This window comes from Micromys minutus, assembly GCF_963924665.1.
Source record: "Micromys minutus genome assembly, chromosome: 16".
Taxonomy (NCBI): Eukaryota; Metazoa; Chordata; class Mammalia; order Rodentia; family Muridae; genus Micromys; species Micromys minutus.
In genome coordinates, this window is record NC_137985.1 from 33,319,367 (window position 1) to 33,332,880 (window position 13,514).

Consider the following 13,514-nt stretch of genomic DNA (forward strand, 5'->3'; position numbering starts at 1 on the left):
TTTTTCTTATCTTGTGTTTCCTTTGCCTCTCCTACATATTTTTTCTAGTGCTCAAATCTTTTCGGTGTCTACCTTTTTTAAAACTTCAAATCCTCTCAGCTAATAAACATGATTCATGTGTCATTTCCTTCTTCAAGCTTACCCGACATTTGTAGGTCAAATTAACTCTCCTCATCTGGATCATCTTCATATTTTAAGTGTGATTGTGTGATCAGTGGTATGCAGTTTGTGTCATAGTTTCAGTGAAAACTGGCCTGACTCATATTTCTTATTCTCTGTGGTTTTTTCCCACATTTTATTAAATAGTAAGTAAGTGTTGGCTAAAGTAATGCTTTAGTTCATTAAAATGAGTAGGAATATTCTAAGTGCTGAGGCCCCTAAGGGGAACACAAAACCTCACTGGTCCATAAGTTTATGCATTAGCTATAATGGTATTTCTATCTAGTTGAAAATACTTTTCAAGAGTCAAGAATTAAACAATAGGTAAATTACAGTACATCCATGGGAGTCTGTTCTAATGTTTCTGTTTAGCTCTGATCACCAATGAGTTCCAAGTGCTTACCATTGCTCTAAATAGCGCAGTTAGCATACGGTGTGGGACAACTACACATGGATATCATTTACAAGCAGATATCTGGACCCATATTACACATAACTAAAGACTCTCAGCTGTGCTCAACCTCTGGCATCAAGCACTGTGGGGAAAAATGAAGAAGGAATTAGTGACATTAGATGAGTAGAGGTATGCAGTCTCTGTTGGAAATTTCAATAGACATGGTAATAAGACAAGCAATAAGATAATATAAAATCTTATTCTAAATCAAACAGTATCTACAATTGTATCTGCAGTCATCCACATTTAAGTCCTGAATCTGAAACCAAGACTTTCTAAAGAAGAGAGGAATCTCTACACTGTGAAATGGCTGTGCATAATCTTATATATCAGTGAAGGGGTTCTGTGTTCCGCTTAGGGGCCTCAGGCCTCAGAATATTTTTATTCATCTTAACAAACAAATACATTAAATTAGTCAACCTTTACTCATGCTTTAATAAGAATGTGTGAGAAAGAGAAAAGTAGTTTTTCTTCTATTAGGTTTCAAGAATATGAATTTGTATTCGCATTGATTACATTGTTTGTAAACCTATGTATGTATTATTTGTGTAATTATATAAAATAATTAATTTCCATTATTTACATGAAGACATCTAACAGAATGAATTTGACCTAACTTTGTATTTTCTGAAGTGAGTAGTGACATAATAAACTTTAATAGCATGCACTACTATAGTCAGCAACTAGTTACTTAATTCAAACCCTGTAGACTGTCATGTATTCAAGTTGGGCCTTCTTAAGTTTCATATTGCTTGCCCTAGTCCAGTTGCATATTTAAACTGCCTAGTCTTAATTTTTCTTTATGAAATGTTCTGGACAAAGCCAGTTACATCTAATGAAATGTGATTGATAATTCCTGCTGTTGCTTCTTAGAGGTGAGAGGAGCCAAATATGGAGACTCCTAATTGTTTGGATGTGTGCTGAAAATCATGATTGATCACTAATTTTTTTAATTGCAGATAAAAAATATTCAGTGGTATAGTAAGTGGCAAGAGAAACTACATCACTAGTTCCTATAAAGAAAAAATCTATTCGTAAATGTTTTAATGCAGTTGTTTAGAAACAAGCAGCTTTATTATAGAAATGCAGAAAAAATAGGAGTCAATGAACCTGTTTGTAATACCAGGCCTCCCGAGATATTCATGTTCCTCATTTTTCTCTCATGTTTACTATGTTATGTACATTGTTAGACATCTCAGAGTTCTATTTATTTATCATATATTAAGCAATTGCTTTACATTATTAAAATGCTACATCTATGTTTTAATGATATGTTTAATAAAGAATTTAAATTTTATTTATATAGCTATATTCATGCTTATCTATATTAGATTAAAGCAAAATTAAATGAGCATTTCTCATTATAATTTCACTAATTTCCCATTATGATTTCACTAATTAAGATATGTGGGAAGGAAGCTGTGTGTTGGGATATGTATATTACATTCAAAAAAGATTTTCCTTGGAGAAACATTCCAGAAAGAGACTAAGGGATAAACACTTTAACTAGCATTTGTGTTATTTAAACCCAGCCCCAACACTGATTATTCTCCCTTGCCTCATGACTCCTTCACACATGAGGATCAAAACTAGTGGGGAAAAAGTCAAACTCATAATGAGCATGAGATGCATGTCAGGTATGCTACTCTGGAGATTAATTAATTTTAAAAAGTTATCTTCCGCGGTTCCCTTTGAGAGACATTATAAGTTGATGTAAGTGGTAAGATTAATTTCTGTAAATACATTTCCTGTTAGAAACTTTCAGTTACCTAATTAAAACTGAGGCCCATTATCTGAACACCAACAAATGATGACAATAGACATTATTGCAGAGTAGATGTGTACAGGAGAGGCAGGAGAGCAGAGGCAGCATTGGATGTAAGACAAACTCATGGTCAGTGAGAGGACCATATGAGTAATGCTGAGCAAGCTGCCAGCCTGTCAGTCAAAAACTAGGAAACAGGGATAAAGTAGTAGCCACATATTTCACAGGTTTGGTGTAACAATAAATAAAATATGCATATATAAGACACATTACAGCAGTTAATTCATTGTAGTCATGGCCAAATAACAACAAAATACCATTTTTGAGTTATCTCAATATTTCATGGTGGTGGCTTTAATGTACTGTCTACCATATACAGTTATAAATTTTAATAGGCTTGTTTTAAAAAGGCTTAGTATATGGTTCAAATGCTATTAATCTTAGTGTAAATTTAAATCTTATAGTTTTGCTATATAAGTCACTTTGACAGGTTCTTAATCTCTAACAGCAGTTACAAATGAAAATATTGCTTTTCAGATACTTAATCATAAACTCCAGCAAGTGACAGGTTTCTTTACTCTATTTTGTAGGTGGTTGGTTGCTTTGTAGTTATGCATTTTTATATACTGCATTTAATTTATTGGTTACAGCTTTATGATGATGTAATATATGTAATGCCAAAATTTATTTCTATTATTTTTATTGGGTTATATGCTACTGTGTTTGGCATTTCAGCATTCTTACTTTAAGCAAAATTAATAGAAGTATAATAAAAAGTCTTCATCCAATTTTGCTTCAATATAAAATATATATTATATATTTAATTATATATAATATAATATATAATATTTTATAATTAATTAAATTTAAATGCTTCATTCTATACAGTATTAATTAGGATAGTCAATTAGGTGTGCAATTTGGCTGAGTCATAAAGTTTTTAGATATCCAGGCAAACACTATTCTGAATGTGAGACTGGAGTTATTATTAGTGAGGTAGACACTTCAGTGAACTAAGATTACCCAGGCTGTGTATGGAACCCTCTTGTACTAACCTGAGGCCTAAGCAGAGCATAAGCACTAAATGAAAGAGAACCTAAAGGGTCTGATAGACTGAGGTTGGCCATAGCTCTCCTGTTCTCAAAATGCTTTCTTTATTCTTAAAATTCTATATTCCATGAAATTCTCAAAATGGAATCTATATTTCTTGTTCTGATGCCTTGACAGTCACGCTCAAATGTGATTTACAATTATCCCTTCACCTTTACAGTATTTTATGGTTTTCTGTGTGTAAAGTGGGCCTGAAATCTAAACAAAGAATAGTTGTTTACCAATGTAATAGTCACACCATTACATACCAATAGATACGTTCTGCCTGACAGGCTGCTATTGTAGCATAAAATGTTTATATCTGGGTGAAATCATTGATGAATTCCCTCCTTTGTGGTACCTCCCAACACTATACACTAACTAACAGGAAAGAATCTTCCACTCCAATTGCAGGTCGATTTTTCTTTGTCCATAACCAAGGTATGTGATATCTTCAGCAACAGGGCCTCACCATTTAGTCCTCCTGGACAGTCAAGAAAAATGACAATGGCCTGTGATGTTCTTATACAATCCCGGATCCAGTGATTGATAATTTATAGGAAGTTACTGTATATATTCCCCCGCTGGAACTTCATTTGCTTACCCATGACTCCAAGAATGGATATTATCTACTTAGGTAGAAATTCCCTGTACAAGTCCTTTCTAATATATTTTTAAATGAATTAGTTAGTAATGTGCCAATATTTTATTCTCACATCCTTAGTTTTTGCAAATACGCTCCCACTCAACCTACTCTACTCTATCCCTTTAACCCCTTCCCTGCTTAAATTTTACAGTCTAATAGTTCTCCTTATGTTTCCAGTTCACCGCCCTTTTAACCCCTCCACCATCATAAATATCTTCTTACTGTCTTCTCTTGCCATCATCCTGGTCTCTACTATTATCCCAGGCTCAACATAAACCAAATCAGAGTTCTATCACTTATATCGATGATTCTTATTTGAGAGAGAATATGCAGTAAATTTTTTCAGGGCTCATATTACTTCACACATGATAATTGTTTTCAGCTCCATATATTTATCTGAAAATTTCATAATTTGATTTTTCTTTAGTGCCTGGTGTAAATCTACTGTGTAAATTTACCACATTTGTGTTATTTACTTATTTGTTGATGACAATGCAGGAAGATTCAATGTCTTAGCTACTGTATGTGGAAAAAAGTGACCATAGCAATGTCATGATAGAGTATAGACTCCGTTGGTTAGATGCCCCAGAGTGATAGAGCTGTATCAAATGGCACATATATTTTTCACCTTTTGTTGCACTTCCACACTGGTTTCCATAACAATTAAATACATTTATGCTACAATAAACTATCCATAAGGGTTGCTTCTTGGCCATATTCTGACCAACATTAATTACCATTTATTTTTGTGATTAATATTTTTTCTATTGGAGGTAAGATAGAATAACAGAGTAGTTTTGATTTGTATTTTTTAAGGGTTAATGATGTTAAACACATTTTAAAGTGTCTGTTGGCCATATGTTCAACTCCACAATTATTTTATATGTATGAATCCTTTTTTCAAAAGTAGTAATTGAAAATGTTTGCATGTATTTTGATCATGCTCATGGTCCTCTTCCAACTCCTCCCACATACATATCCCTATCTCTGTATAAAAAAAATTGGGGGTCCTTTCTCTCTAACAAAGTCTAATTTGTACATCCCAGTCAATATCAATACTTTATTATAGCATTTGGTTTTTTAGTATTTTTATTTTTAATTCTTTATATATTATAGATATTGATGTATAGCTGGCAAGTATTTTCTCCCACTTCTCCTCATCTTCTTTTCTGTTATGATACATTGAATCCAATGAGTGCTGTCCAAATGTAAAGATAGGTAGGCCTCACTCTGGAGCATGAAAAATCTACCAGTGGTCACATATTTCAAATAAAATGATTCTCCCTCTCCTCCATGAGTTATTAACTACCATTAGTTCTTCAAGTAAGGGGTAGAGCCTCAAGGACACCTTCACAATTTATACTTAATTTTGGCCATCTTCATCTTGTGCAAGTGAGCATAAGAGTTGTAATGTTAGGAGTGTGTTAGCTTTGCCATGTCCATAAGACTGAATTTCATAACATTCTTTCTGGTCCTCCAGCCCTTACATTCTTTCTACCCCATTATTTGTAATGTTTCCTAATCATTGTTGGTCATAAGGTAGGTTAGAAGATGTCGCTTTATTAGGAAGACTCAGTCTTTTATTCTCAGTCCTTTGACAATTAATGCCTCTAGCCACTGACTTCTGGTCCCGGGAAACAAAAAGGAAGCATCTCTGATCCATATGGAGAGTAGCCAAGGTAAGTGGATATAAACATATATACTGAGAAGACAGTTTGACAATATGACTGTTCAACAAGACAATAGCAGATTCTCTTTAAAGACACTTGGCTTCACAAGCCAGGGACTTTTGACCAGGTTTACAGTCCAGATAAGAAATTTCCTCCTCTGGAGCAGACTTCTAATCCAACCAGAAAGAAGTGAGTTGCTATAATGGTTTGGATGAAAACTGTCCCCAATCTTCTATATATTTAAACAATTGGTTACATATTGTTGGCTTTCTTTGAAGCTAGGGAACCTTTAGATTTTGGAGTCTTGCTGAAGGATGAATATCACTTAGGAAAATGTTTTTAAGAGTTTATATAGTATTGCCTTATTTCCAGTTCATCCTCTCTGTCTACTGGGTATTAGTGAAGACATGAGTGTTCAACTTCTTGCTCCCTCTGCCATGTCTGTTAGTTTCTGGCATGCATCTGTCCCATGATAGATTCATTACTCTGAAATTGTAAACCAAAATAAGCTCCTTTTCCTATATGTTATTTTCAGGCACAGTGCTTTATCTGAGAACAAAATGTAACTAGTACAGAAAGTGGTACCAAACAAATGGGGTATTGCTGTGAATAACCTATCCATCCTGCTTTTTTTTTTTTATAGGAGAGTGGAACACCTTGAAACTTTGGACTAGAAAAGTAATTGAATAATATATATAGAACATAGCAGGCTGTTCTAGTATGAGCCTGGAACACAGGAATGCTGAGAGTAGTGGAAAGAATAGGGGGTGAGTTCATGAAGCTTGACAAAGGGTGGGGTAAGTTCTTCATTAGCAACTGACAGAAAAGCAGTTCATAAGCTGTTTTGGCAAACAATAAGGCTGCCTTCTGGACCTGTCTTAAGAACTTTCTTGGAGCAAAATGAAAATATACATGATTCCTTTTTTGTTTCTCTCTCCTCTCTCTCTCTCTCTCTCTCTCTCTCTCTGTGTGTGTGTGTGTGTGTGTGTTGCAGAGGAGAGTTGAAGACAACATGATATTGAGTCCATGCAATAGTTACTAATTATAATTTTTATTTAGATGTACAATGCCAAAAAATAAGGAAAGCAAAATAAAATATGAGTTGTACAGATTAGAGTCAAAGAGAACACTAAGAAATTCAATTCTGGAACCAAGGCTATGCTGAAAGAGAAGATACAATTGTTAAGGCGATTAGAACCATTACTGCCCCCTACTCTTCATAGGAAGGACTGCAAGGTTCCCTTTAAGTAGAAGCACTGGAAGGCAAGACCCCACTCAGATAATCTTCTAGCTTATATAAAAAGAACATCTAAGAAGCTGTTTGGGCTTAGAAAGCATTTTTCCTAAACTATGAAAATTTCTGCTAATGTGGTTGAAGGACTCAAGGGTCTATCTTAAGATCACAGCAGAATTTAGGATGTTGTTTTCATAGTAATGATATGAAACCCAAGAAAAATGCAATAGTTAGTGGAAGGAAGAGGAAGGGAGTCTTGTTCTCTTCCTCTGGAGTTTCAGAGAGCTCCTGAGGACCAACACTACATGACAATGTTACAGGGATATCAATAAGTCCCTGAGAGAAAATTGTGTAAAATTGTAGAATAAAACCTGGGTTGTAGTGGGACCCCAAAATCCATGGGTCATTCACCAATTAGAGTTAGATACAGAGAGTTGAACCATCCAAATGGTAATTATGAGCTGTAGGCCACAGAACTGAGGAAGTAAAACAATTTAAGCTCTTTGAAACCAAAGTCTCAGGCAAGAGACATGGAGCTTGAATATTTGCCTTGTTGGTTTCAGTTTTATTTGAATCCAGTATTTACTCACTATGGCTCTATTTCTCCCATTGGGAATAGAAATATATATTCTGTATTATTTATGTTGGAAATATATGATTTGATTTGTGATTTTTTTAACAGGGACTCAGAGTTAAGAGACTGCCTTGTACCTTAAAAGTAACTTTAAATCTTGAAATAGAGTAGAGATTGTAAGAGACTATGCAGACATTTAAAGATGGACCAAGTGTCTTCTGCTTTTTTTTGAATGGCCACGAACCTTTTGAAGACAGGGAATGCAATGTAGTTGCTTAAAGGAGAACTACGCCCCTTAGGTTTACATATTTAAGCACTTGATATCCTCTTGGTGGGGCTAACTAGGAAGGTCGAAACCCTTTGTGATGTAGATATTTACTAGAAGACATTATTACTCGGCTTCTTGCCTCACTTCCCTGTCACCCTCTGGTTTCCAGATGTACTTGAAAGTATGATTTTCAGCTTCTTGCTCTCACTGCCATGATTGTCACTAGCTGCTGTGCATTCCTGTCATAATGGACTCTTACCCTGCTGCAATCATAAGCCAATATAACACTTTCAGAAGTCAATTTTGGTCATGGTACTTTACCATAGCAACAAAAAGTAACTAATATAGTTAGTCCATAGTAGTCTTGCCATATCTGCATCAGTGAGCACCTTCCTAAAAATATATCGGCATTACTTTAGGGGACTCAGAGATCAATTATAAAGAGAATCTATGTGTGTTAAGGGACCTCCACACGACTTACTGGAGAATAGTTTCTGACAAAGGGAGTTCTTTTCAGTCCATATCCATACAGAACAGTTCAAAATGTCATATAATTATTACTTCAAGGAACACTCATTAGAAAATTTGAGCTAGTGGAACAACTTGCTGATTATTCTAGACCACCTCTCAACACCTTCACAATAGACTTGAGACCCAGTTCCCCACAGTGCTGAGTCACAAACATTTGCTGGACTAACTATCCTATCATCCCTTATATTACCACTGTGTTACTTTTCCTCCCAGCAGACTCTTCCAAATGAATTGCCTACACCTGCATCCCATGTCAGTGTAAGTTATTGGAAAATCCACACGGAGAAAACGAACCAATTTTACTTCTTCCCTGATGGAAATGATTTCAAAGAAGAGGTTGGAGGTTGTCTCCCTTGGTTTAGGTGTACATGGGAAAAGCATAAATAACTAATTGAAATAGTATAGCAATTTAAAAAAAGGAGGACACCAAAGATTTAAGGAACTTCTTTATTTATGGGTAAAATGAAGAAATACTGACATAGACACAAAGCAGGATACTACACCAAGACAAATTTGGCATACCTTTACCTTGGGCAATAGGAAATAAGAGTAATTCTGTTGAGAAATTCATTAGTTACATTTTCCCTTTGTGTGTAGAGGATTACATATGTTGTCATTGTTCTTTACATTTAACAGTTTTCATTGACATTATTTCCTGGTTTTTAGTAACTGAAAACAAAAATTGTTCTGAAAGATCTTTCTAGAATGACTTGTTTACATAAAGAGGCAGCTCAGATTCCATATGGAGACATGAGAGCTCCCAGCAAGTTTCAGAGCAGCTAAGATTAAGAGAGATTGGATTGCTTAAGGAGGAGGCCATTTTAGAAAAGGTTTGCCTCCAAGAGCTTAGCAAATAGAGAGCATATAGATTTTGTCTTCCTGCAAAAGATATCCCCCTTTAAATGGCAAACAGTTAAGATACACCAACCCAAGGAATTAGCTCTCACGCAAACTCCAAAGGAGAGAAACCATGTTGCTTTTCCATGAATAGAATACCTTAGCGATTATTCAGATGCAGCAAATTAACCAAGTTTTCCATCATCAACTTTCTTTCTGTGGAGCTACATCCTATTCCTTCCCCACCGGGGGTTATGCAGAGGAAATTATGTTCTTGCCTTTATTTCTACCCAGGTCACTATTTTGGACTCACTGTTAGTTTCATGTCTGCTTTTATTGTATTTTAACCTATAGATTTTCAGTACCATCAGGAAGGTCTAAAATCTTTACCTCTGCATCTCGGTGTCTTAGCAGAGTCCCTTTGAAATGAAATTCAAATGAATACTGGGACAAGAAAAAGCAGGACTCACACCAGTTTTTTTTTTCTTTTTTTTTTACCTTTTTATTTTATTCTCTTAAGATTATTCTGCTTATTTAAGAAACTGTAGTCAGGAAATGAGGAAAAAGAAGAATAGACATGCAAAAGACATGAAATAATTTGACATATATTTCTGGATTTCTTTTTCAAACTTTAAAAAATGATGTGTGTGAATGTGTGAATGTGTGTCTATGCTAGGGTATGTGTACAGGAGTACAGGTTCCCTAGGATGCCAGTGTCACTGAATTCCCCTACAGTTCACCTGGTATAGATATTGGAAACCGAATGGATCCTGAGTGAGTCCTATGCAAGGCCCATATGCATTAATGGCTGACCCATCTCACTAGCTCCTCTAGATTCCTCTTTAGGCTTTCTTTCTTTTATTTAAACTGATGAACAAGAGACTAATAACAAAAAGAATAAAAGGACATCATAAGACTATAGACTTGCATAAAGGTTTGCTACCTTTCAGCAACACCTCATTTCAGTGGTTGGAGGAAGAGAGGTCGTGTTGCTAGATTATTCCAAATGTTTCCTTGGATACACCCATTTAGCAAGCAAAGTAGAAGGAAGGCTGATCTCCATGCTGCTTCCTGCCTTCTATTCTATCATGTTCTTCCCTGTGCTGTTTATTATTATTATTAGTATTAGTATTAGTATTAGTATTATATTACTGTACAATTTATTCAACAAACTTAATAGCAACTATATTCTGCAATCAAAGTAGTCTTTTTATTAAACCAAAAATGCAGACTTGGTGGACTGAAATACCACACTTGTCTTCAGAGCATATTGTGAAAAAAGTAATACATGAAAGTAATCCAAAGCTTAACACTTTCAGTAAAGAGAGAAGTCAATGGCATAATACAGCAATAATATATATTAACCCTTGTTCTTCATTGCACTGAGCAAGGCTAAGGCATGTTCCAGTTTTCTAAGAGTCTAGTCTTATCTCTGAATGCTCCCACTAGCTTTTCTCTCTTCTCATTCATAAGTCAAATGTTCATATTTAATACCAGCATCCAATCTCAACCCAACAAGCATAAATTCCTAAATAGGCTAGAATGCTGATACCTCTGATTTGGCTAAACCCACCTTCAGGACATGACCAAAATCTTTTTTCCATAGAACATTTTAAGACTCATAAATAATAAGATGCTATTTGGAGCCGTAAGACTGTGACTCTTTGCAGTAACTAGGTAAATTGTAAGATGGCTTCTCTAAAGCAGACATTTGAGGACAACTTACCTGCATCAAACATGATAAATCAGTACACAAAGAGAGCAAAGGAAAGAATGAAGGGTAAAAAGAAATATGAAAAAAATAAAATAAAATGGCCAAACATAAAATATAGTGGGGAGAAATGAGAGGACTGGAAGGAAGAAAGGGAAGGGGGAAAATTTGTCATTAAAATATAATCTCAAATATAAGCAGCAACAACATCAAAACTACGAACCAACAGAATGCACAGGGATGCTCTGATTGCCAGGTGGAGCATCACCTGTGTCCTATCCCTTATCAATTGTGTAATATCCATGAGAGAGTACAGTTTCAGAGTTACAAAACATGGACTCTCCCTTCAACTGTTTATTCCTTGAACATTCTTTTAAAAGTCTCCATGCAGCCTTTTATCTCACAGACCTTTACATAGTAAAATTAATTTCAAATATATTGATGAAAGCCAAAGGAAAGTGCTATACCGCCCTTGATGTACACATGATGTTCATGGCGGATCTTTCCTTACAACTGCTCAGGAAGGAAAGCAGGACTATGAAAGACCTTCCACAGTGACGATTTCACTTCTTTATTCCTGAGACTGTAGATCAAAGGGTTTAGCATAGGGGTGACCAGATTATTTAAAACTTGCACAGTTGCATCCAGCCAAGGGCTTGGAGTTGGCCTTAAGTATATGAGGACAACAGGCATGTAGAAAAGCAAGATGGCAGTGAGGTGGGCACTGCAGGTGGAGAAGGCTCTCCGGCGGCCCTCAGCAGAGCGGATCTGCAGGATAGAGCAGACGATGCAGCTGTAGGAGGTGAGGATGAGGAGAAAGCAGCTGAGAGGCATCAGGCCCACACTGATGAACCCCACCATCTCCAGGGATGATGTGTCCGCACAAGCCAGCTTCAGCATCACAGGGATATCACAGAAATAGTAGTCTACCTCATTGGGACCACAGTATGGCAACTGGAAGGTGAGAGTAGTTAGAAAAGTGGCCTGAATACAGCCAAAAAATGATGTACCCGTAGCCAGGATGGCACACACTCTGTGGCTCATAATTATTGAGTAGCGTAGTGGGTAACATATGGCCACAAAACGGTCATAAGCCATCACTGTGTACAGGAAACATTCGGTACAACCGAGGAAATGGTAGAAGAAGAGCTGGCACACACAGCCTGCATAGGAGATGGCTCTGCTATTTCCAGAGAGGTAGAACAGCATCTTGGGAGAACTCACGGAAGGGAAAAATATGTCGAAAATAGACAGTTTACATAGGAAGAAATACATGGGGGTGTGAAGTCGACTGGAGGAGATAATTGCCAGTAAGATTAATAAGTTTCCCATCAGAGTGAAGATGTAGAAAGACAAAAACAGGACAAAGAGCATGGTTTCTAGACCCTCTGTGTTTGGGATGCCGAGCAGGATAAACTGAGTCACTACGGAACGATTCCTCATAGCTCTGAAACTGTCTGACTTCAAAGGGATTCAAAATCACGAGTCTGAACACAAGTACTAGATTATAAAACTTTTTCTGAGAGCTTTGAGTGGGCTTATTGTTTGGCAAATTCCTTTCTTATGATAGATAGGGGTCTGGTCTATGTACTGATATCAAATGCTATCATTGCTTCCATGAGGGTAAGTCTACTTAGATTTCAAAAGGAATACTGTGGGGAAAGGATCAACTTCTTTGCCAGGAACTAGAGTTTAGATATATATATATATGTGTGTATGTATAAAACATTTTCAGGTGAAAAATATTTTTCTATGGCATTTCTTTGGAGCACTTTTTAAAAAATATTTGAACTCTTGTAATATCTTTAATATACTCTCACTATGCATTTCCTTCTGTAAAATAACAGAAAAAAGTTTGTATTATAAATCATGAAAAGTAATGTCAACCTGACTTTATCTCTTCTTAGCTTTGTTAGTTAAAATAGTTTGTACAATACCTCATGGATAAACGTAATTTAAAATGAAAGTCACAATTATTTTAACAGAATCAAGAGCAGCAAACATAGTCCGTATTATAATGTGGTTATGTGATTATATGATACTCAGAATTATACCAAGCAGGACTATAAATTCTAATAAAAATTATTATTTTACATATCTGAAAACCTACTTCTGTAAGCATCTTAATTTGATATTAGTGTTATGAATATTATTGCATACAAACATTTGTTAAATAACATTATTTATAGGTTTTATGCCACATCTTAACTTAAATCTTTTTAGAACTAAGCTTGCCCAGATGCCGGGGTTTTTCACAGCTGTGTCCCTGGATATTTTGGACTTTTTATCCTAAGAGGACAGAGACAACTCAGAAATATTTACCAAAAGAAACATCAAAGATTCAGGTCACTAGAATAAAGTAGTGATAAAGTACAACAGAAAATGACCAACATGGAATTAGAATAAAGTCAAGGAATAGTATCACTGAGGAGAATTGTCCCAGTGGAAAGTATGGTGCCTGAAGATGGAGGGCGCCTACACCCTCAACTCACCTAGGATTAATGACATTCAGCAATAATACCAACAACATGCCGGCTTTCTCTCCTTCCTTCCTTCCTTTTATCTTTCTTCACACA

The 13,514-nt window shown here is 35.8% G+C and overlaps 1 protein-coding gene across 1 annotated transcript; it reads right to left on the reverse strand.

The window, feature by feature from the left end:
• Positions 1-11,445: 11,445 nt before the first annotated feature.
• Positions 11,446-12,381, reverse strand: LOC308431109 (olfactory receptor 10D1B-like; the record flags this gene model as incomplete). The annotated part of the gene is made up of 1 exon (XM_080930473.1): positions 11,446-12,381. One exon carries the CDS (start codon positions 12,379-12,381, stop codon positions 11,446-11,448), a length of 936 nt encoding a protein of 311 aa, XP_080786599.1.
• Positions 12,382-13,514: the final 1,133 nt, after the last annotated feature.